Source organism: Mixophyes fleayi, chromosome 3 (genome assembly GCF_038048845.1).
Source record: "Mixophyes fleayi isolate aMixFle1 chromosome 3, aMixFle1.hap1, whole genome shotgun sequence".
Classification (NCBI taxonomy): domain Eukaryota; kingdom Metazoa; phylum Chordata; class Amphibia; order Anura; family Limnodynastidae; genus Mixophyes; species Mixophyes fleayi.
In genome coordinates this window covers 284,971,450-284,997,958 of record NC_134404.1, presented here as the reverse complement: position 1 = coordinate 284,997,958, position 26,509 = coordinate 284,971,450, and the positions used below count along the sequence as shown (strand labels likewise).

The 26,509-nt window shown below is 39.9% G+C and overlaps 1 protein-coding gene across 2 annotated transcripts in view; it reads left to right on the top strand.

Moving 5' to 3' along the window:
- The window catches only part of CDC42EP3 (CDC42 effector protein 3), a 34,457-nt gene extending 22,272 nt beyond the window's left edge, over positions 1-12,185 (top strand). For both annotated transcript variants that reach the window (XM_075203725.1, XM_075203726.1), the window contains exon 2: positions 9,820-12,185. In XM_075203725.1, the coding sequence (XP_075059826.1) occupies positions 10,044-10,814 (771 nt within the window). In that variant the 5' untranslated portion in view covers positions 9,820-10,043 and the 3' untranslated portion in view covers positions 10,815-12,185. The remainder of the gene's footprint in view (positions 1-9,819) is intronic.
- The last annotated feature ends 14,324 nt before the right edge of the window (positions 12,186-26,509 follow it).

Genomic DNA, 26,509 nt, shown 5'->3' with positions numbered 1-26,509 from the left:
ATCACCCAGAGTACGTCTCCAGTAACCCTTCAGATTGGTGTACTACACCATGAAGAAATTTCGTTTTTAATTCTTCCTGTTACGACAAGTCCGATTGTCTTAGGCCTTCCATGGCTTCAATGTCACTCTCCCCAGATTGACTGGCGCACCCCTCAAGTTACGTCTTGGGGGCCTGAATGTCACCATCGTTGTCTCTCTCAAGTTATTCCTCTTAAAGTACAGCAATCTTCCATCTCATCGTCCTCCCCGGGACTCCCTCCTCAGTATGCTTCATTTGCCGATGTGTTTGATAAAGCTCAGTCTGAACGTCTTCCTCCTCATCGTTCTTGGGATTGTCCGATCGACCTTCTACCTGGCAAGACTCCTCCCAGGGGTCGGGTCTATCCTCTCTCGTTACCTGAAACTCAAGCCACATCTGAGTACATACAGGAGAATCTCCAGCGTGGGTTCATTCGACCTTCCACCTCTCCCGCTGGAGCTGGGTTCTTCTTCGTCAAAAAGAAGGATGGATCATTACGCCCTTGTATAGATTTTCGTGGACTCAACGCCATTACTATCAAGAATCGGTATCCCATTCCGCTGATCACTGAGCTATTTGATCGCATCAAGGGAGCTCGGATATTTACTAAGTTGGATCTTCGTGGTGCCTACAATTTAATTAGAATCCGTTCCGGTGACGAATGGAAGACCGCGTTTAACACCAGAGATGGGCATTACGAATATTTAGTAATGCCCTTCGGGCTGTGTAATGCCCCCGCGGTTTTCCAGGGTTTCATCAATGAGATCTTTCGGGACTTATTATATGTATGTGTCGTTGTCTACCTGGACGACATATTGATCTTCTCACAGGACCTGCCTTCTCATCACCAACATGTGGCAGAGGTCCTCTCCAGACTACGGAAAAACTCATTGTTCTGTAAATTGGAAAAATGTTCATTCGAGTTACCCCAGATTCCATTCTTGGGGTATATAGTTTCCGGAGTTGGCCTGAAGATGGATCCAGACAAAGTAAATGCTGTACTACATTGGCCTCAGCCAACTACTCTTCGTGCCATCCAGCGTTTTTTAGGTTTTGCCAATTACTATAGACGCTTCATTCAAGACTTCTCATCCATTGCATCTCCCATTGTGGCCTTAACTCGGAAAGGGGCTAATACTAAGCAATGGTCATCTGAGGCTCTCCAAGCCTTTCAAATCCTCAAAGAGTCCTTCTCGTCTGCTCCCATTCTGCGACAACCTGATGTGACACTCCCCTTCTTCCTAGAAGTAGATGCCTCTAATGTGGGCTTAGGAGCTATTCTCTCCCAACGCTCGGAGCAACAAAAATTACATCCTTGTGCCTTCTACTCTCGGGGTCTTCTGCCCGCAGAGAAAAACTATACTATCGGGGACAAGGAGTTGCTGGCCATCAAAGCTGCATTAGAGGAATGGAGATACTTGTTGGAAGGAGCTCGCCATCCTGTGACGATCTTCACGGATCATAAGAACTTGTCATATTTGCAATCTGCTCAATGCTTGAACCCTCGTCAAGCAAGATGGTCTCTTTTCTTTTCCCGTTTTGAATTAATTATAACCTTCAAACCAGCTGCTAAGAACAAGAAAGCTGACGCTCTATCTCGAGCTTTTGTGACGTCCTCTGATGTAGAAGAGGTTCCCAACCATGCTATTCTAGACCCCAAATGTATTTCTCTGGCTGCGTCATCCACCAAAATGCTACCATTTGGGAAGACCCTCGTGCCTCCTACTCTGAGGAGGAAAATCCTTTCGTGGTTCCATGCCTCTCGTTTTTCTGGACACGCCGGTGAACATAAGACCTTTGAGATTCTCTCTCGTAGTTACTGGTGGCCTTCAATGAGGAGAGACGTCAAAGAGTTTATTGCTTCCTGTGATTTATGTTCTCAGTTCAAATCCTCCCGCAGAACTCCAGCAGGGTTGCTGCGACCACTACCCATTCCGTCCAAGCCTTGGACCCATATTAGTATGGATTTCGTTACTGATTTGCCACCAAGTAAGAATCACAATACTATTTGGGTAGTGGTAGACAGATTTTCGAAGATGGCTCATTTCGTCCCTCTGTCCGGTTTACCTTCCTCGTCTACTCTGGCTGAACATTTCATTAAAGAAATCTTCCGCATCCATGGATGTCCGTCTGAGATTGTGTCAGATAGAGGAGTACAATTCGTTTCCAGATTCTGGCGGGCCCTTTGTAAAACCTTGGGCATACGATTAGCACTCTCATCGTCTTACCATCCGCAATCTAACGGACAAACGGAACGAGTCAATCAAGATCTTGAGACTTTTATTAGGATGTTCTCTTCAGCCAACCAAGACAACTGGGTAGAATTGCTCCCTTGGGCTGAATTCGCCCATAACAACATGTACCATGAGTCATCATCCAAAACTCCATTCTTTGTGGTCTACGGTCACCATCCGTCTTTTCCGGAATTTCCTGCCCTCCCGTCCACCCAAGTTCCTGCTGTGGAGACTGCTTGTCAGACCTTCAAAAATATCTGGTCTCAGGTCAAAACCTGTTTAAAGAAGACATCTAACAAATATAAGTCTTTCGCAGATAAGAAGAGGCGGGCTATTCCACCACTAAAAATTGGAGATCGTGTCTGGTTATCTACCAAAAATATTCGTTTGAAGGTTCCATCTATGAAATTCGCCCCTCGTTTTATTGGTCCATATAGGATCATTCAAGTTATCAATCCAGTATGTGTTAAACTTCTTCTTCCTAAGAATCTTCGGATTTCCAATGCCTTCCATGTGTCCTTACTCAAACCTCTTATTATCAATCGTTTCTCGACTCCTCCCTCAGCACCGCAGCCAGTTCAAGTTCATCAGGAGGAGGATTTCGAGATTACTGAGGTATTGGATGCAAAAATTTCGCGAGGAGTCCTCCGTTTCCTCGTTCATTGGAAGGGCTTTGGTCCTGAAGAGCGTTCATGGATCAAAGCTGAAGATCTTAATGCTCCTGCCCTTCTGAAGAAGTTTTATTCCAAAAATCCGGACAAGCCCGGTTCCAGGCGTTCTGTGCCCACCTTTAAAAGGGGGGGTACTGTCACTCACCGGACTGTGAGTGCTTCTTCCCGGACTATTAGGAACCGTGGACGTCCTCTATCCTGAGGGACTGCGCATGCGCAGCCCTTTCCAAACCTTCAGTGTATGTTCCTTTAACTTAATTGGCAGATCAGGCAACCTCCCTATATTAAGCACCTGTGGTCAACACCACGTTGCCTGATCTTGGAGTCTCATTCCCCATGAGTCTCTGAAGGTGTTCCTGTGTTTCCTTGTTCATTCAGCCCTGCTGATTCCTGTGGTTTCCAAACCACTTCTACCTCTGTGGTTTCCAAACCACTTCTGCTACTGTGGTTCCCATACCACTTCTACCATCTACTATATCATCGTGACTGTGAGCTGATTCCTATCCGCTGCCTCCGTGCACTACAGTCTTCTAATCACTTCAACTCTACCATGTATCATTGGGACTGTTAGCTGATGCCTATCCGCTGCCTCCGTGCATTACAGGCTTCAACCACATCCACTCACCTGTTCATGATTGTGACTGCCAGCTGATTCCTATCCGCTGCCTCCGTGCACTACAGGCTTCAACCTGCAACTCGTCTGTGTTTCATCATCGTGACTGCTAGCTGATTCCTATCCGCTGCCTCCGTGCACTACAGTCTTCAACCTGCAACCCGTCTGTGTTTCATCGTGACTGTTTAGCTGATTCCTATCCGCTGCCTCTGTGCGCTTCAGTCTTCAGTCCTTGTCTACTCTACCGTGTTTCCTTGAGTCTGCTGCCACTATTGCTACCCGCTACTCTCCGTGATCATCTGTTCCAGTTCAACTCTGCTCCGGTGTCCCATCGTTACTGCACCTGCTGGTTGCTATTGGTTACCTCCGTGTTCCCGCAGAGACCCGCTGCTGTTACTTCTCAGCGCTACTCATCCATCTACTGCTGATCCGCTCTCCACGCCTTCCTGTGTTCCCTGCTGGTCTACCTACCTGTGCGCTGCACCTGCTAGACCCCTGCTTCACCCATCCAGGGACTTGTATCCTGCTGGCCTCCTGCCCTTCAGGTATCTCTGCACTCCTGTCTGACTGCCTTCTCCTGAACCACGGTATGCATACTTCCCATTGACTGTGCTGTGTATTGCATACCTTGCTGGACTGTGTTGGTTCTCCTCTGGAGTTTACTATCTGCTGACTCTACTGCCATCATTGACTGTGTTATCTCATGCCGGATTACTTCAAGAGACTTTCTATATTGGCAGTGTTGTTCAGTCATTTATACATTTATATTGTGCATATTACTGTGGATCAAAGTCAAGGTGCCCGTGTATATATTGTGTTGCAGTCTCTCCCCGTGCACCTCCTCACATATATATTCAGTAGTACAACTTGCTAGTGGCAGACCACTGACTCCTGTTTACAGTTTCACCTGTTCCAGTATCCTCTCACATAGCAGTGGTACAACTTGCTAACGCAGACCACTGACTCCCCGGATACCTCCACTTGGATTCCATTCCTTCACTCAGACAGCGGTACAACTTGCTATCCGCAGACCGCTGACTCTCATCACCTCCTCGTTTCTGTTGGACATTCCTCCTCACTATAGCAGTGGTACAACTTGCTACCGCAGACCACTGACTACCTTCACGTGTCCTTTGTCCATACAGTTCCTCGTGTATTACTACCTCCATATTGCCAGTGCTGCTAGTCATAGACTTTCCTGAGCATCTCATCATCTGCTATTTCCTGTTCCGTGATCACCCTGCTACCAGAGTACCATATTACCACCTATACTGCTCTGGTAAGCCTATCACCTGGTGATCCCTGGGTAAAGACTCCTAGTGCCCGTGACAAGATGGCTGCATCCGGGATGTTTGCCTGCTTTCTCGGGAGTCCAGGAGAACCCCCAAAAATTCGGGAGTCTCCCAGACTTTCCGGGAGAGTAGGCAACTATGTTTAAATTTACCTCCCCCTCCAATGCAACATGGTTTTGCCAACATACAAAGTTACTCATCGTTTTTCGCTTTGCTTTCCTTATGGAATCAGGCCCATATAATGCATATTTATTGATTTATTCCAAACACTGATGCACCATGCATTTTTCCGCTTTTTAGGGAACCTTATATTTTCTAGTTTCCAATTGTCTTATATAAACCCGGTGTGCAGTATGTGTGGAGCAACCGCAGTGTGTGCTGCATTCACTAGTCACCCCTTTGGGAGCTGCACTGGCCACTAACACCAATCTATTTTCCTGCTAAGCTATGGCTCAGAGGGTGTGTAGCAATTTAATAGCAGGCAGCACACGTTGTTCTCATCTCTCAGCCGCTTCTCTTACCTTACATAGTAAAAGCAGCGGCTAGAGCAGCAGTACCTCCCCCTATATCGGATCACAATGCTGTGGTGACCTCATCACAGTGCGGCTCTCTCCTAGCTTATTAGTTAACTTACCTCATGTCAGCAAATGCAGGTTCAACCGTGTAAAGAGAAGAAGCAGGGGATGAAGAGTGATAGTATTGGATTGATGAAGGGAGATAGTGAGGGGATGATGAAAGTTGAAGGTGGGAGCGGGATTAAGAGAGATGTTGAAGGAGGTGGTGTGATTAAGTGGGGGTGATGAATAACAGTTCTGGGGGCTGAAGGTGTGGGGAAGAAATTACAAGGGACGGTGGTGGAACTGTGATGGAACATGGGTTACAGAGATTAGATAGATAGATCACACTTATAACCCACTTGGCACGTCCCTTGTACACTGGCCACGGCCTCATTGGATGGGCGGGGGGGGGGTCCTCTGAGCAGATGCTGTCTCCAGACACTTTGCTATATTACTAGTATGTAAATATTAACAGATGAATGTACGTTTTATGGTTAGAGGACTTTATCTAGTTTCTATGTTAAGTGTGTAGGTCTACTTGCAAAGATCACATTTTACTATAGTTCTGTGGGTTGCTTTTGTCCATTATCTTCTCCCAGAGCTCTCCTATCAGTGTGAAGGAAGTATGATATACGTCTTACAATATGATGATTTGGCAGTGTGGCCTAATAGAATGGGTATGTGCACCATAGGGAGTGGTTTATGAGGATGTCCAAGGACAAAAGGTCCTAAACTATGACATAGAGAAGGCAATGAAGTGGCAGACAAACTTCTGATTTTGCTGATAGCTGCACAGAGGGATAAAAAGTATGTTACATACATACATTCCCCAGTCATAGGCACAATAATGCAAATGCAGTTTTGATGTTGGTGTCTCAGACAATATTATCATACTCTCATAGAAACCGGTTGCTGATAGCTTAACACATGCTAGACCTCGATAAATATTCAGCTTTATTTTATTTTATTTAATAAGCTCTTTCTTAAATGTTTTCAGAATCCTTTTCATACCAGCATTATGATTATTTTGGAAAGAGACATAGTAAAATATTTGAAACATCAGCATCTCTACTCTTGACCTTTTTATTTGTGCAAGAATGAAAATTAAACACTATCTTACAGCTCTACATCCAATAAATACACATAGAAATAATATTTTATGTACTTGCTATATAATTTCAAATTCAGTTATGTGGCTACACTATACAGCTGTAGTCAGGATTAATGTTAATTTTCTACAGTTAAACATAATTATAGAATGTAGAGAACAAATAATCTTGCTATTGCCATATTACACTTATACTATATTGGCTTCATGTATAATGGAGAAAGTGTTTCCAAACCATTAAATGATTTCCAGTAAGTGGAGAGAGCATTTGGATCCTCCTATCAACACCAGGGGCCTTATTCATTTAGGAACTTAAATTAAGACGTTTCTTATTTAAGTCTCCTGGACAAAACCATGTTACAATGCAAGGGGTGATAATTAGTTTTCTGCTTTGCACATAAGTTAAATACTGACTGTTTTTTCATGTAGCACACAAATATCAACTTTAAATTTCAGTGTACAAATAAGCTATCAAGTATTTGTGTGCTACATGAAAAAACAGTCAGTATTTAACTTATGTGCAAAGCAGAAAACTAATTATCACCCCTTGCATTGTAACATGGTTTTGTCCAGGAGACTTAAATAAGAAACTTCTTAATTTAAGTTCCTTAATGAATCAGGCCCCAGATCTTTGGGCACAATCCTTTTTGTTATGTTGCTGCCACACTTTCAACTTCAAATGGAAGTATTTATAAGATTGTAAGACTTCATAAGTCCATTTTTGGTACACATTACACAAAGTCAATTATGTTTTTAATGACAATTATCTTCAGGGAAATTCTGAGTTATTGCTTTCCGGACATTTTTAAATTTTTCCTAGTAATTGAATTATGTAAAGAACCTTGTCTACCTCCCGTAGTCTTGTGGTTATTGTTGCTTTTTCAACACCTGGTACCCCTAACAGTTTTAGTTATGTGACAGTGGTTTCTAACCCAAACCCAACTGTCCTGAACTAATTTTCCTTGCATGCTTACTCATAGGTTAATGTGGCTTCATGTCTGCATACAGTATAGACAGAGAAATGGAGCATATAGTGGGGTGTAGTGTACATTATTATAGAGAATGTGGTAGTTATGAGGCAAGGGGTGAGGTAATTGGCATGGTTACTTATGGCACTGGGGTAACCAAAATTATTAGGTAATTATTATTATTTGATAAGCTTCCTTGAAGAGATGTGTGCTCAGGGAACATTTAAACCTTTCAAGGCTAACAGACATGATAAATATATTGTACAAGCAATTTTTGGTTTTATCTTACTGCATGTAGAGGGCAGCCATTGCACCTACTGGCATAAAATTCAACTGTAATTTGGTGTTTTTACAAGGGTTTCTATTTAAGGTATATGACAACTTAAAATCACACTTGCCTACTCTCCTGGAATTTCGGGAATGTTTTTGATTTTCCGGCAGTCCCCCCAGACTCCAGGAAGAGTAGTTATCCTTCTGGGTCTTAGTGAAGGTGGGGCTTAATGAAGGTGTCGCTTTCTTAAGCCCTGTCCCCGCTATGCAATGCCATGACCCCCTCCTGTACTTGTCATATGAGGTTTTAAAAGTAAGCAAGTATGCTTAAAATGCAGACAATTCTTTCACATATATAACACAGTATGGTCATTTGATTAAATTAAATTGCTTATCTCAAATGTTAAAGAACCCCAAAACAAGCAAAATAGATTTTCTTACTACATAAACTGTGAAAAAAAATGTTTTCACTGTTTCAGTTCACAGCACAGAGATCAAAGTACACCATTCCCCCCATCTGTTTCCATCTAATTTTTTCCTTACATACTTATAGATGTGCCTTCAAAGCGAAGAAACATACAGATGTCTCCTTGCAGTTGAATAATCTGTTTTTAACATTCAGCTTTTGACACATGCATGATGTTAGTTTCGAACACTGATGCCGGACTCTGCATTAGGTTGTTGACAAGAATTAAAATGATGTATGGTCAGCAAGTATGGTCACAGTCCACTAACACAACCACCACTATTATTGGATTATGCCAAAACAGTGAGTAAGGTTATCTAACATTGATGTGGACTGATATACTTTTCCAGCTGCTGTTCACCCCATAGCTTCAGGGTATAGAATTTATTTGCTAACATTAAGGACCTCATTTAGATTCGGAAGCAAAGTCCGTGTAAGGAGTGTAGAAGTGGGAGAGTGCCGCAGCTTGGTAGGGTATTACGAGTTGCAAGCAAATCCCAGTTGTGTCCCACTTGTAATACCCTATCGAGCTGCGAGCAGTTCCTGCAGCTAGCTAACGCTTGCGCCACCTAATTCCTGCCGCACAGCTTTAGCCCTGTTTTGACGTGAGTTGTGTCTGCGCCTCACTGCGACTAGGATGCATTTACATGGTTACGCCTTCACAATTCCGCGTTTCTCCCATTCTCTCGTAGTGAGTCGCAAGCTGTCGCAAGTGTTAATTGCGTCCAAGATGCAGGCGGATTTGGAGCTTTCTGCACATGCGTGGTAGTGTTTTTTGGTTAGATGCGCCTAAATCGGACTTTGCGTCCGACTCTAAATGAGGTCCTTAAACAACATAACTCCTGAGTTCTGAGTCAGTTTCTAGGACTCCCAGGAGAGAAGGCCATTCTCCCTATCCTGTCTACTTCCTAGTGAAGTGGGTAAGTTGAGGGCCTCCATGATGCAAATCATCATCAATCTTGTCATTTTGGCCCTGCCCTCCTCGCGATGCCCCACCCCCCTCCTCACTTGTACTCTACCTCCCAGATAGAAGGAACAATAAGTATGAATAACACACAAATCTGGGATATTTAAAACTATTCATTGCAGCTCACAGTGGCCACTCTCAGTGCTTGAGTATTCCAAAAGTAATAAAAAATTATTACTTTTAATTGCATATATTATTTATATTTGTAGGTATAGATGTAAAACTTCTATAAAAATGCTTATCTTTATAAAAAAAAACAGGAGATTTTGTTTGCTTGTATATTACACATTTATTTATTATGCCAGTATGAAGCTTTACACCTTTAAATACACATATTGCTTTGTTGTTATGTAGATGTGTTAATGTATAAATATTAATAGCCACTGCACTGAAGGTAATATAAAGCCCCAACAACAAAGATGTAGGCAGCAAATTGACAAATGAAAAGTGCATTGACTTCAAAAAATGGTGTAGTCATAAAAAGGCCAACACGACCTTATTAAACCATTTACTTTAATGCTGTTTAGTGGAGGGGATCCACATCATAAAGCTAATCTGCAGACTGGAACTGTCAGTACTATTAGTAATTATTGTGTTGAAACAGTTGAACTGTGAAAAACTTGTTAACGATAACCTATTTTCTTTCCTCTGCAGGTTCCCTTAATTTGGACACAAACCACAAGTCACCAATATATTTTGGCAAATAATACCTAAACTTGTGCTTATCCCACTCCAAGTCTGTGAAGCCTATAAACACGAATATAGTTTGTTGGGGTGATTATATACACAAGCAGGAGAGCCAATAATGTGATCTTACTGCAACAGAATCTTTCAGTTTGATCATTTTACTATATATTGTCTGCTCAGACCTCACCAGGATGCCTGCTAAAACACCAATATACTTGAAGGCTGGAAACAACAAAAAGGGTAAAAAATTTAAATTGAGAGATGTATTGTCCTCAGACTTGATCAGCCCACCGTTAGGAGATTTTCGGCACACTATACACATTGGCAAAGATGGGCAACATGACGTCTTTGGTGATATCTCTTTTCTTCAAGGGAATTACGAGCTGTTGCCGGGTAACCAAGGGAAACCAAGAAATGGACATTTGATTGGACACAATGAATTCTTCAGGGCAAACAGCACCTGTGACTCAATGTTTTCCGAAACATCTTCACCTGTTCTTAAAAATGCAATCTCCTTACCAACGATTGGCGGATCACAAGCATTAGTCCTGCCCCTGTTATCTGCTGTAACTTTTAATTCCAAAAGGGACTCCTACAGCCCTTCTAAGTCACCCAGACTTAGCTGTGAGCCAGTGTTAGAAGAGAAGTTACTGGAGAAGTGTGAACCTTATGAAAGTCGGCATCAGTTTGACGGTGGAAGCACATGGAAGGTCAGTGGTTCAGCATCATGCTCTACAAATGGAAGGTCAAGCCATTCTTCCAGTCTCTCTGAACAGTATAGTGACTGGCAAGGAATTGACTTATTTGAAGACAGCCATATTCCATGTGAAATTGAGAACAATGATTTAAAATCAGAGGAGTCTCTTTCGGACCTGGCTGGATCTCTCCTAACTCTGCAGCTTGACTTGGGCCCTTCTCTTTTGGATGAGGTTCTTCATGTAATGGACAAAAATAAGCCATAGTGCAGTTTATTTACAGTGCTTATGGTACATATGGTACACAGATAACAACCAATAGCCATAGCAAGCAGCAAGATTTCAATTTTGTTCTACATTTTTTGGATATATTATTTGCACCTGGAATGTTTTTTCTTTTATGGTTAGTAGCAATACTGGAGTATAAAACTTTAACATCTAATATGTTAACAACTGTACATTTGGAGTTACTATATTTAGTAGACCTAACAGTGGTAGCATTTGTTTTTCAAAGCTGATGGACATTATGTGAATGGTAAATTATGTTGATCATGGTTGTAAAACTGCAGATCCACAGACACAAGGAATTTCTCAAGGGCTTCTATGTGACAGTATGCCTAAGAACACTATAGCCTGTATCATATTACTTGTATCTGGTCGCTCTGTGTGAGGGTCCTAGATATGCAATATGACCCACCTTATAAAACATTGGACAATGCTCTTGTGCCATTAACAAGAAGGTTCTCTATATTTAGACTGTTTTAAGTAAAGTCTACATGTTATACAATTGAGGGAAAGCTAAATATCTGTTTGTGGTTGCAGATATTTCTTTTTGTTTAATTGTATTTTTCTATTCATGTCATGGAATGTTGCTTTTCTATTATATATTTCAGATGCCATCTTCATCAGCTTTAGTAATGTGTCATGAAATTTTTATTTAGAGAAACAATTTGATACCAAGCTTTAAGCTTTATAAAATATTGCAACGAAGATAACTAAATTATTTCTGTTCCATATCCTTTTATGTGCCTTTGTATTTACAGCAACGTTTGTATTTTTTAGATATTGCATCACCATGTTTATTGCTTGCAGATTTTTATTGCAGGTTTATTGTATATTTTTTGTGAGTGTTCAAGAAAATATGTATCATACTTTTTTTCTTATCTAAGTTCTACAGATGCTTAAAGCTTCTTTGATACATTTGTAAACAATGCACTGGTTTCTCACATTGTTACAGTACATATAATAAATGCTTACCTCTTTGGGTAAAATGTACATGTAAATCAGATAAGTCAGTATTTATAGATTTTAGGGAGTTAAAGGTAAACTGTATTCTAATGAATAGATGGACAGTTGTATTGATGAAAAAATACAGTATTTTGTGTCTGTTAGCTTCATATTCCATTACTTGCAAACTTCTATTCTGCATTGTCTGCAAAGAATATCACAAAAATGTAGGATTGCTCCACTTTTAATTTTAGGGGGTGTCTTACTTATTTTTAGGGTTGAGTTTCCCTTTAATAATACAATCTTATTCATCTGCAATACAGTAAATAGTGTTTGTTGGATTTAACTCTGCCACTTTATGAACACAATTTAAAGCACTTGTAATTTTGTTTGCATTATAAATTTAAATGCATTTCTTATGTTTAGGAAATGTTAACTATATAAAATAAATAAATTGACTTTGCATAAAACACAAGAAGTTTGCATACTTATTATGTCAACAACTGATACTTTATTAATATGTGCAGACATCTATAGCATTAAACCACAACCTTCCACGCTCTACTTGGCTTTTTTCAGCTAAATTTACCTGGTCAGTGACATAATATTCTGGACCAGAAGATGAGCACCATGATAATTTTATGCAGAGTAGTAGCCAGAAAATATTTCTTACAAACTGACAACTAGATCACTGCACACAGCGCTCTAAAGTGTGAGCTTCCCCATAGATTACAAGATATCCTCCAGTAATTCTTTGGGGAGATGAGCCCAAGGAGTAGCAAGGGTGAAAGCTGCCTGACACCACTAGTAGATCCAGATATCAGTGATGGTAACAGGGCAGATCTTAGACCACCTCCCTCACTGTAAAATGAAAATAAGGCAACAAAATAATTTAAAAAACATAAAACAATAAATCACATTTATTTTGATGCCCTATATCTCCATTATATCATACCTAACATACACATTTTTGATTCAGAGAAGTAGATGAATCTTTGTTATAGTAACCTTCTGGGGTTGTTTGACTTAAAGTAACTATGGAAAGAAAGAAAGGAAGCAGCAGAATATTAGCTATATATCCTGAGGATATTTATTTTTAGCGCCTATATAGTTTTTTACAACTATGGAAAGAGTCATGAGAAAGTACAAATTTTATTTGTGTGCTAAACGTGCCCGTATCAACATGTACAATGCACTTAAAATGAAAATCTAGTCATTTCACTATGCTACTAAAAGAAACTCCAACATATCTTGAAAAAACATTTTTTTAACTTAATAGGATATGCAGAGCAGGTATACATGGGAAACGTGATATCTGGTTGGTCACAAAGATGTAAGATACCACAAGTCGCTTATAAACAGCAATTTGTGGGAGGGGCATAAATTAATCAATTAATCAAAGGCATGGTCCCTTCATGGAATAATTGCAAACTATGTTTCTTCCTGTGTATGCTGAGATTTTTTCATGAACATAAAGTATCTGGTTGTAGGGCTGGTGCAAGGTTTCTCAGCACCCTAGGCAAAGCTTCAGCCTGCCGCCCCTCCTCCACCAATACACACTTCCAAGCCCATCACATGCTTGACTTTTGCGAAATTAAAATAACTCTTACCTCCTCTTGTCTGGCTGGCAAAACTGTAGTCCAGAATGACTGACGTCTGACGCAGGGACAAATCAAGGTTTTCTAGAAAGGGTTCCAATGTTAGATTTCAGAATATTGCAAAAAAACTCCTATGCCACCCTCTGTCCGTCAGCTTTTCTCTAACATGCCACCCTGCCTACCAAATTTTCTCACACATGCTACCCCACTGCCCACCAGTCTTTCCCATACATGCTTCACATGCCCCTCGGATCAACAGCTTTTCTCTCATATACCACCCTGCCCACTATCTTTTCTCACACATGCCATCCTGCCTACCAGCTTTCTTACAGATGTCACCCTGCCTACCAGCATGACCCTCTGCTCTCTAGCGTTCTCTTCTATGCCACCCTCTGTCCACCAGCTTTTCTCAGAAATGCCCCTCTTTTCACCAGTGTCCCCCGCATTGCCTCTTCTTAACTACTTTCTTCCACTGCTGTAAGCAACATAGGAACCTTGCTGCAGGTTGCCCCCACTGTGTAACATGTCAGATGATGCTGAAACTTTGAGGCAGATCAGCAGGAAAGACGTCTCTGCTGCCGTCAGTGTAGCTGCCGAGTCGGCAGCCTTCTATTAACCCTTCAGATGACCTTGGTGAGGTGTTGGTGTGGACTCCTAAATCCCAGTGCCCTACAGAGATTCCTAAAACTGCCTAATGGTAGTGCAGGGCCTGTCTGGTCGGCTAGATTTGTGATTTCAGCTCTCTATCCCCACTCATTATGCGGAACTCTTAAACACATGTTTAATATAATAAAGTGTACTTTATTACTAAGAACTACTCTGATTTTCTTTGCCTCTTGCAGACAGTATCTTTGTAGTACATAATTGGCCTAACTACTTATATAAACAACTGCGAAATATATCCTTTGATGAGTAATGATGACAGAAAGAAACAAAGATAACTGTGCATTCCACAGTTGTTTGTATGATGTGTTTCCTACTACACTACTGCTTCTTTCCTCACTCCTGCATTTGAATTACTGCAGCCAAATATTACAACACCTACAATATACTCAAGGGTTCTCCTAGTAAGGATAAATGTCATCTCTAACCGTGGTTCACCAAAGCTCCATCCACCATTTCACAAATCTATACAGCTTTCTTTAAATACATAATTAACCCCTTTCTTTCTTATGATCCATTCATAAACAGTCATTCTGAGAAGCCCATATGTTTAATGGCCTTTCCTAAATAGACATTCAAGATGATATCTCACAAGTGTGCAGCAATCGCTACCTCCCCCTGACAATTCCAGTATCTAAACATCTCGTACAGTTCCTAGCCCATGGGTCACTACATACTGAAATAAACTAGTAGATCCTGGCAAAACTGAACTGATAGTTGCTGGCTTGCCAATTACTGTTAGAGCCAGTTTACATTGGATTTATAAGCAGAATGGAAGGCCCTCTGGAGTCTCTTGTGACTCTTAAATGAACCTGAATAGAAAAAAGCAAAAAATACATGACTAGTTAAATCTCTGTTTTTCCCTTTTATAAACATATGCATTTTTTTTTTATATAAAAGTATACCTCTGAAAAAATAAGTAAAACTAAATGAAAAATATGTTTTTCCACTATGCTACCAACAAAATCCTATTTGTTCCAAATAAATATACATTTTGCTTAAGGGGTTTAAATAATTAAAAATGTCTCAGTGCATCCAACGCATTAGAAATATATGAACATGGATCTGGCCGTTGAGGTGTTAAATCCCTCTGGTTATTAAAAGGCTAAAGAAAACAATGTAACTATACCAACATGCAATTTATGAAATAAATATTAAACTGTTTAAGGTGAATATCTAAGAACCAAAGTTGCATATCAAAAACAATTAATTTATTATAAGGAATAACATAGTCTCTTCTGTGAAGTATTATATTAGATATCTCTTCAGAAGTCCATGACCTTCATGCAAACACACCGCCAAAATATCCAGCTAAGTTTAACATTATCAAAATCTTTTTTGCAGCACATTACAGTGTAAAGAGTAAGATATAGGAACGTGATTTTCTTATTTCATTTGCAATAAATTGGTGAGACGCACCTTACTTCTGATACATATTAGGAAATACATAAAGCATAAAAAACCCTGTCCTTTAATACAGGCTGCTAAGGCACTCAGGAAATGTGCCATTTGCATTCCTGTGCCATTTGTATTCTTTTCATGTCTAAAATAACAATATGCTGCTCCCCGTGGCATAAGATGCAGAGGAACTGTCAAGATTAGGTCATAGTCGGTTCCCTTCAATTATGTGAAACAGGTGTGAACAAGGAGGCCACCAGAGTAGACCACTTAAATGACCCTTGTAAATTTCCATATCATTTTCTTTTAGTCTAGGTAACGCTATACCTTGCTCCTAAGCTGACCCTTACAATGACAGAGAATAGGGGTTATTTTATGGACCTTGTTTAAACAAACAATACGCATTGTTGCTACATGTTTTACCATACACTGGCTACATAGCATAAGACATTGTTAAATGCTTCACATTCATTGCAGGCTGTTGTCTTGTTTCCAGTTTGACCTTCCTGCATTGCTGGGAGCGCCACAGTATTTATTCTTTAGTGAACAAAAGGTTATGACAAGAAATGTTTTAAGCTGATGTATCGCTAATCAAACCATTTGTTTGGAAAATCTGGAATATACTGTAGTTTCAATTGCATAAATAAAGTTTAAGCTATTTAAACTGAGGGCATGAGAAGAATTGACTAATATGTGTTTAACAGATTCAGGGAATCGGATTTATCTGAGGAATGTGATTTACCCAAACGTTACTGGGAAGTGATTTGTGGCTCATCATCATCATTATCTGCAGCAGCAGCTATTTATATAGTGCCACTAATTCCGCAGCGCTGTACAGAGAAGTCACTCGCATCTAATAACAAAGCTGGGTAATATTATAACTAATATGTGTGCATAATCAACAACATTTGATTGTAAAACTATTTGCTTTAATGATCGAAATCCAGTCCTGGTAGTTCCTCTGATTGTAAAATATGCTCCATGCAGACCTATGGATAATTCCCATAACCATTTGTAAGGAAAGAAGGACCTGGGAATTTGGGTCCAAAGAGGGACTGCTCTTCAAATAGAGTGACAACCTCTCTTTGGATTAGGAGGCAAGTTTTCTCGAATAGAAGGCTTAAAATAATTTAAGACTAACACAGCCACATATTATTAATATTATTAATATTATTCTTTACTTATAAGACACCGCTAAATACTGCTGCGCCGTACAGTGGGGAAATACAGCATAGTACAAAGTTATACAGTAGAGGACCAAAGTTATACAGTAGAGGAGTCAAAGTACAAAACAAGCAAAGGCAACAATACAGGACATGCAGGTAGTAATGCACATAATAATGTACATAAGACTTAATAGGTAAGTTATACAACAAACAACTGAACATGCAAAAGGCAGGACACAAAGAAGAACAGGTAGCTCAGGTGGGGGCAAACAAGAAGACAGGAGGAGAGAGGAACCTGCTGATGAGAACTTACACTCTAATGGGAAGGGGAAAAACAAAAGGGGGTGACCCGGTGAGAATGTGGGCAAAGGTAGACTGGGCCAGTCAGAAAAGAGTTGATGGGAGGTTGGCTTTAATGAACAGCTGGTAGTTTAAGGATGATTTTAATCTTAAAAGACTGGTGGAGAATCTGGTTGAATATGGCGTGGAAGTGTACGCCATAAGTGAGAAGTGGCATGAGAGACGTTTTCAAGGTGGGGGTAGGGTATGGTTATTAGTAGGAATTTGAGACCCCTGGTCATTGACAGTGGGGAGGAAGTGTAAAGTAAAAAGAAGTTGGAGATGTGGAATGGCTAAGGGCTTTGTAGGTAAGGGTGATGAGCTTGAATTGCATTCTGTAAGGAACAGAAAGACTTTTTAAATATTGCCAGATTGGCCTTATTGGGGAGGGGAAGAGGAGCAGTCGTAGATAAAAAAAAAAAAGTCTTGCTATGGGGTTAAGAATGGATTGAACTGGGGAGAGATGGGTGAGAGGAAGGCCAGACAGGAGGAAGTTACAGTAGTCCAGGCAGAAGATGATTAGAGAGTGGATGAGAGCTTTGGTAGTGGCAAGGTGAGAAGGGGTCTTACCCTGGATTTTTTTTAAATGTGGAAAGAACAAGCTTAGGAGAGAGACTGGATGGGGGGAGTGAAGTAGAGAATGGAGTCAAGGGCATCAATATGAAAAACTGAGGAGTGTTGTCCACTGTGAGAGAGATGTCAGGTGGGGGATCCCTAAAAAGAGGAAAACTGATGAGTTTAGCTTTAGACAAATGCAGCTTCCAAACTGCAGATGACACCAATCTTATCCACACAACTTATTGCCTTTGAAGTTGACAGATTGGAAAATTATCGCTAGGGAGTAGATAAACATTAATATTATGCAGACATTTTTCTTGTTCGATACAAGACTTATTTTAATGAGGTATGGGTTCCTAGTGAATTGATAGACTGCAGTCCTCACATATATTAATTTAACCTGCAAATGTGATGCCTCCGCTGTGTGTAGGTTTCCCTTTTAAATCTTCCAGGTGGAGCTTACCACATTTTGGTGTGACACTTCTTCTACCTTAACCTCAATATCCCCACTCTGAACAGAGCAGGGATTGGAATAGGCTCTTCTGTGCAGGGGAGGCCCCCAAAGTGGCCTTTGTGTGCATGTGCAAATTGCCCACAATTGGGGCACTGGCCAGCACCAGCCCCGCATATATGGCAAGGTGTACATTGATGTAATAAGTTCAAATCCACTGGATCATGCAGAATAACACCATATATATGTGCCAGCAGTGGAAGAAAAGGAAGAACATATACTGTATTATAAGCAGGGGTAGGCTGGGCTGGGGGGCAAGGGGGCATTAGCCCCCAGGCTGGTCCCATAGTGGGCTACTTTGGGCTTGGTCACTGGGCCACCTTCATTTTTTTTCCTTTAAAATGTTCCTAATAGGCTGCTGAGTCGAGTCTTGCACCCTAGGATAAAATTTGCCAGCCCTCCCCTGATTATAAGTATGTTGTAATTTACTATGACAAACAAATGTTATAATATTTGCCTTGTTACAGTTTGAAGTATGATTTATAGAATTAGAGCAAATGTTTATGTTAGTAAGAATGTAGTAACAGATTATGAATCTCCTTAGGACATGAATCTTCACAGAAAGGTATCTGCTCGTGTATTGCAGTAATGTAACATCATGGAAAGTTTTTGGTAAGTACCTAAGCTTTATGGCAGAAATCTGTTTGTACTGTTTAGATTTCTGAAGAAAACTGTTTACAGTGGGAGATTAAATTGTTACGGTTTCTGTAAAACCCAATGTCTCCAGACATACATGCTGACAACTGGGTCTCTTGTGTTTACCTTACGAAGGATGGTGACTGTTATCCAGACATGCACAGTGACGTAGAGTTGTACAGTGTCTGCACTTATATGAAACCGATACAGTCAGTGGTATCTCTCCCAATGCTCCACCAGATCCCCACTGACCTGGTCACAAGCGTCAAGAGATTCATTGGGCACATTTACACCACATTTTATAGGTGTCAGATTGGTATTTGTCAAACACTGGAATTAACCCCTCATATTGCACATAATACAATTTCATGACAAGCATACTATATAGCCCCAAATGCTCATTATGTTATATAGCGCCCAATGACTAGAATGCTATATTACACCAATAAGTGACATGTTATATAGCCTGTGCAAACCCAAATAACAATATGTTAAGTAGTCATCAATGTCCAGCATGTTAGGACTGCTTTATTACTATGATTATAGACAATATTTAGCATGTTGTCTTGCCCCAATGCATACATAATAGCCCCAATGTCCATAATAGCAGCCTTAATACCAGCAGTAATTATTCACAACAATAGTTAAATGTTGAACATAATAATCCCCAAAATCTGGCTGTAATATCCTCAATGACCAATATTAGTCCCACAGCAAAAAAACGCTTTTGCGTCACAGGGACGGAGCCAAAAAGTTGGGATTCACCCCATCCCCTTCCAACAGACACCCCTTCCCCAATCCAGGACCTCCCGGAAAGCAAGACTACAAAGTTGGTAAGTATGGTGTAAAGTCAGCAAGAAGGTGTAATTTTGCACCGAGGCAAAAAAATATTGAGCAATAGGGTTGGGGTAAATGTAAAATATGCTGACAAATAAAGAGTTAGTTGCGGGAGACACCCCCTAGCTCTACTCTAAATCACAGTTTAAAAAAGAAGCTGCATGTAGCACACATGTATTTGTGAGCTATATGCAAAAGTAGACAGTGTTTTTCTTGCATGCAAAAAATTGTCACTTGGACAGATTAGGTCAGTTAATGTTGGCATTGAGACTATTAGGGGCAGATTCAATGGGATGCGAGGTGATGCAATGTGTCTCAGGATCAGGAGCAGAGACACATCGTTTTTACTAAAATCTCCACACATTTTATCTCGCATCGAATGGACACACTAGGGAAAATGAGTGTGTGGCAAGTAAGTTATTTTTATTGACATCAGTTGAGCATTGGTCATCATATGGGTCACTGGGGCTATCATTTGTCCTCATTTAGAGTTACGAGCAAACCCAGTGCAAATTTACACCTTGACAAACCATGTTGCGATGCTGAAGGTGCAAATGCAATTATTAAATGCAATGATTTCTTTGCATGCATGGAAGATACTGCCTGTCATTGCATGTAGCACCCAAATATTGGGCAGCATTATTTTAGCACTGAGATTTAGGTCCCGACTCATCAAGGAATGCAAAACAAACTTAATACATGTTTTTTTAAAAAGGCACTATATCGGTATACACCTGATTTCAACAAGAGCATGTGTAAAGATATGTCTGTTGATGACATGTTTAGGATGTAATTAATGTCTTCTGTACATAAAATGCATTTTTACAGATGCTTCTGATTGTAAACACATGTTCTAACTTGCATACGCATCCGTCATCACTAGCAATAGGCACTTAGACCAGACCTGTAGCTGGTGCAAGTGATACAACAGAAAAATATGTACATTTGAGATGCCCAAAGTTTGAATCGGATGCTGCCATGTGTGTTCAAGCTTCACTACGTGCACACGCCCAATATCATCCCCATTCCATCCATGAAATCATAGGATGTAGTAAGGGTCCTTTGCACTTGACGATAAGTTGGATGTTGTTTAATTCACTGGCATATGGCCCGGTTCTGGGCTGGCACAGTGTCATTTTGCACAAAATACAGCATGTATCAGCATTTATGTAACGTAATAATTCAGATACTTAGAGTTGAGATAGAATATGCCCCCCTTTATAATTCTAAACCAGTCTGAACATTTTAAATACCCTCCTGCAATGTAATATGGTTTGACCAAAATGCAAGTTGCACCTTCTACTGAAAGTTGAAATTAAAAACAATCATATGCAGTACTCTGGAGGGTAAGGAGCTAGTGGGAGCCCCACTAGCGCCTGTCAAAACAGTTGTAATATGGACATGTGGACAGTAGGCAGTTACACACTGGTGGAGCACGTACTTTCCTGAGTTTAATTGTAGATAAGTTTTTTTTCTTTCCTACAGATGGCCTTCATGAATTAATATATAACAAATAACGTATTGCTAGTGATCATTCATAGATATTATTGATAATCGTACACATGTATATATATATATATATATATATATATATATAGATATACAAGTTAACCCGTGCATGATACTCATGCATTCTAGTCAAATCAAGCTACTTAAGGTGTTAAAAAGGTTCTTGTCATGCATTTGGGCCTAGCCCATGCCTCCACAGGGGAAGAGCGTTACTTCCCGACGCAAGCGCCCTTTTTTAACGTGGTTTTGTCCACATGTCACCACCTCATCATTTTTCTCCATAACCTCATCCTTCATCTTCATCGCCACATCCTTCATCAAGCTACTTAAGGTGTTAAAAACTCCCCACTGTCACCCCCGGCAACCACCAACCACTCCCAACTGTCACTTCTCCTTCAAGAAATATATAGGTCAGTGTATAACTCTGCCCAGCAGGTGGCACTGCAGCTTGTTTTTTTTTTTTCACACACGCCACTAGGCATTTATATAGTAGATATTAATATATATATATATATATATATATATATTTTTATATATATATATATATATATATATATATATATATAGATATACAAGTTAACCCGTGCATGATACTCATGCATTCTAGTCAAATCAAGCTACTTAAGGTGTTAAAAAGGTTCTTGTCATGCATTTGGGCCTAGCCCAGGCCTCCTCAGGGGAAGAGCGTTACTTCCCGACGCAAGCGCCCTTTTTTAACGTGGTTTTGTCCACATGTCACCACCTCATCATTTTTCTCCATAACCTCATCCTTCATCTTCATCGCCACATCCTTCATCAAGCTGCTTAAGGTGTTAAAAACTCCCCACTGTCACCCCCGGCAACCACCAACCACTCCCAACTGTCACTTCTCCTTCAAGAAATATATAGGTCAGTGTATAACTCTGCCCAGCAGGTGGCGCTGCAGCATGGTGTTTTTTTTTCCACACACGCCACTAGGCATTTATATAGTAGATATATATGTATATATATATATTATTGCTTATCAAGTTGATTAGAACAGATATTGTATCTGTACAGTGAGTTTAATTTTATTACTCTATGTATTCATTTTCACATTTTCATTCAAATACCTTTATGTATTCCAATTATATTTAATACTTTTTATAAGAATGTATGTATGAACTCATCTCCTCATTTCACCGTCTTGTACTTTCTTATTCATAATCGTCTACATGGCTATATATTTAGGTATTTTAATTTTTTTAATCTTTTTTTGTTTTATCACTAAAGTTACTTGTTTAGTTATTTCCCTTTATATATTCCTTTTGCATTTTACTTTTTCATACTGACTAACCCAATTAACCATTTAAGGTTTAAGGGCCTTATTCATTAAGGAAAGTTAAGCAAAAGTAAACAAATAAGGCAAAACCATGTGTACTGCAATGGGGAGGTAAATTTAAAATGTGATGGCAGATTTATATTTGAGGTAGAGCATGTCCTAGATCAACTTTACATTTCAGTGTACAAATAAGCTATCAAGTATTTGTGTGCTACAACAAAACAGCCAGTATTTTCCTTATGTGCAAAATAATAAACTAATTTGCTCCCCTTACATTGCAACATGGTTTTGTCTAGAAAACTTGAGTAAGAAAACTTACTTACTTCTTGCTTAACTTTCCTTACTGAATCAGGCCCTAAATAGCCCAGTAAACAATTTCAGGATGTATCTTTGGCATTATTCAAGTGTGCTGGATAATTTTTAGACAGTGTCATCATTATCCATATTTCATCCATAATACCTAAATATCCCACACTTAAATATTTGAGATCATGTTTCTTTTATTGTTTGCACTTAATTGCTTTACATCACCCTGGCAAATGGTCCTAACATGGTGAAAAAATTCAATAATTTGAATGTTTGTTATGGTTTGTAAAAAAATAAAGTTCAGACTTGTGAAGTCATCAGAGGAGGACAATATATCCAGTAAAATGATCATTCAATTAGCTTTATTGACATGATGTTTTGGCAACATGTTGTTAGTCCTGGGTGCATTTTACACTAATGTAGTTGACCTGATCTCTGTGTTATGGGACAAGCCAGTGAGTACAAAATCAGTCAACTGATGAGGGCTGCATTCCTCTAGAATCTAGCCACAGGTCTGGTACCAGCACAACATTCCAAGCATTTCAAACAGATGATTGAATTCCCAAAGCCCTTGGCAATATAAATCCATCTCCCTTTCACATCCTTCAAATTCCTTGTGAAAATTGTGGTGTTCAGTGGTTCAAAAGTCATGTACTGTTATTGCATACTATTATGAAACACAACCCAACTACAATTTAATCTCTACATATAAAAAAAATAAAAAAAGAGAAGGAAACCAAGTTTGTCGCATGAACTTTATTTCATATAGAAACGTATTTGATGTCATAGTTTTCTTACACTAGTTTGACAGGAGCTACACTGTTGTTATCATTTAGGTGCCTGGATTGGCGGAATTTCAGACTAGTCCTTCCTACTTCAAATGTGCCTGCAGATGGACTCTCAGTAATTGGCTGTCTGAGCTCAAATATCTCTGTGATGTTGTTAAAACATTCATGTGCTGATTAGGTATAGGTTATTTCATATCGACCTACTTTCGCGAAGCTCTTTCCAGGAGAGGAGGTGACTGGGGGGCGGGAGGGGGCGGGTCGTGGCCAAATGCGTCATTTTGGCCCCTCCCCCCAATGAAAATGCAGTTTTGTCAAGGCGGGCGGGGCCAAAATGACGCGATTCACCATGGCCTTATGGTCGGAAATTTAACTCATGACCCCACTGCTGTAAGGCAGAAGTGCTAACCACTTAGCCACCGTGCTAAGGTTGTATGCAATTATTGTAAAATTGGTTACAATCTCAGATATAGATATGGGATACAATCTGAGATCACAGTACCTTAAAGCATAATGTTCCTTTTGTCAGCTTTGGAAAACACATACCTCGAATTAGTCCTCATTTAGGCGGGATAGTCCCCATTTGAGGGTTCTGTCCAACCATCCCGATTATGAAAGTTGGGATGGCTCTGAATGGCAATGAAGTGTGTTAGAGAATTTAGACTGTAAGATCCAATGGGGCAGGGACTGATGTGAATTAACTCTCTGTACAGCCCTGCGGAATTAGTGGCGCTATATAAATAAATGATGATGATGATGAACTTTAAATTGCCCCACCACAAGGATTTTCTGGTGAAAGGGTTCATAAAACCACATAAATGACATCACTAATGATGTCACTGATAACATTAGATTAACCATATTAAACATTTTTGCATCACTGATGTCACACAACATCCCTTTTGACATCAGCAATAATCTGTCAATTGATGTTAAGTCATTGAGAGCACATGTCTGATGGTTGCTATAGTTTAATACAGCTTTGCATTTTTGAGTGATGTTACCGAATAACACTTCTACTTGTGCCGAAAGCCAAAACAACAAAAATATTCCTGTCCAGTGAGATACAAATGCAGTGTATTACCAGCAGTAGATTATTAGATTTAGATTTTCAGAAGATATTATCTCTCTTTCTTTAATGTTATGCCCTGCCTTCCCACAGAATACAATTCTTATAGTCATTCATACAAATAAGGTTAGAGCTTACCTTGCTATATATATATATATGTGTACCTATTACAGGTAGGAACATTCTAAACATGTCAATTTGTTATTTTACAAACCAAAATATTTTATGGACATAATCATGGATACTCATAGTGTCCCTGTAGGCTGGTTTCTATAGTGGCAGTAGGGTGACCCATTTATTCTCAAATAGTAGAGAAAATTTCTCGTTGTATAAGATGCTCATATTCATATATATACTTATAGCAATACATCACTTTAAATGAAGTCTGACGGTGTTGCACTAATTTTTGACTATTTCCTCTCCCTGTCCTCATCATAGAAAATCTACTTCTTTTACATATCTCCTAGTTTATTTTTAACTTACTATGTCTATCGTCTTATACATACCATTTTTACCTGAAATGCCTATTTTTCATATTTGTAAAACTGTTATTTTTCTTGAGTTTTATTATTTTGTTATCTATGTCATTTTATTTCTTCCCAGGTACCTAAAATAGGCCTTTCTATGTCTAATGCTCCCACTCAGGCAACAAAGGGAAATTAATAAATTAAATACAAATGTTGCTTTAATGTTTTTATTTATTGTAGGGATGTTGTGTGATGTCAGTGATGTAATAATTAAATCCTCTTAGTGATGTCATTAGTGATATCATTACTATGTCTTTGCCTACTTTCATCCACATCCATGCTTTCTCTTCCTGTCATGTGTCATAGGAAAACTGGATGGAAAAATATATTATTATTTGATAGTTAAGACTTTAAGAATAATGCCATCCTTGGGGATGGGGCCAGTTAATGTTACATTACACCAGGGGCGGATCTAGAAAAATGCTGTACCCGGGGCGATTTAGGGGGGGGGGATTTAGGCCCCGCCCCTTTTCTAACATCTTAGGCTGCCAACGGCTGCACACTATGTGCAGGTCCGTCCAGCCGTGACAGGCAGGGACAGTGTGCTGCCCGGCTGCTCTGATTGTGTTTTAAACACAGTCAGAGCAGCCGGGCAGCACACTGTCCCTGCCTGTCACGGCTGGACGGACCTGCACATACTGTGCAGCTGTCGGCAGCAAGTGTCTGCTAGGGGGGGCGATCGCCCCGATCGCCCCCCCCCCTGGATCCGCCACTGCATTCCACAATATATATGCAGCTGTTTACATGTTTTTTTCTTTATCTGGTGTGGAAGATCCTACCAATCAGGGAACAAATTTGTATGTATTATTTCCATTTTTGTTTTGTTTAGGAGGGGGTCATAATATCATGGGCAGGCTGTGTACCGCAATACTAACTTTTCCTCCACAAGATGGTTAAGGAGGGGTAAATACACATCCACCCATTGCGTACTTTTATCCATTCAATCCAATGCGGCCATACTTTTTGCAGTGCAGAACAAAAATTGATTATTATGTGTTTTTAAATCTATTTATATGGGATCAGTGTTTAGAAAAATGGACCACAAATGCAGCAAGCTGCACCTTTGAAACAGGATAAAAACATAAACCCTTCCCCCAGAAAAAAAAAGCTTATTTTTTGTCTACTTTTGAAAAAATAATTAAAGTCTCAGATAATTCGCCAGAGTACACCTTAACTCTCTCGTTATGCCGTTCTGGCATGCTTTCAAACTGGGTGATGTCACACAAGTGGAGGAAGCCTATTGCCTGCTATTGTAGGAATGTCATACACATCTGGGACCTCATTTAGAGTCGGACACAAAGTCTGTTTTAAGCGCAAGTGTCCAAGATGCAGGTGGATTTGGTGCTTTCTGCACATGCATGATAGTGTTTTTTTGTTGGATGCGCCTAAAACGGACTTTGCGTCCGACTCTAAATGAGGTCCCTGGTGCGCAGAATGTGATCTTTCCCTTTGTAATACATGCATCAAAAGTGGACGACAATAAGTATAACTTGCTAAGTGTTAAAAAATGTAAAAGAACATAGATTATATACT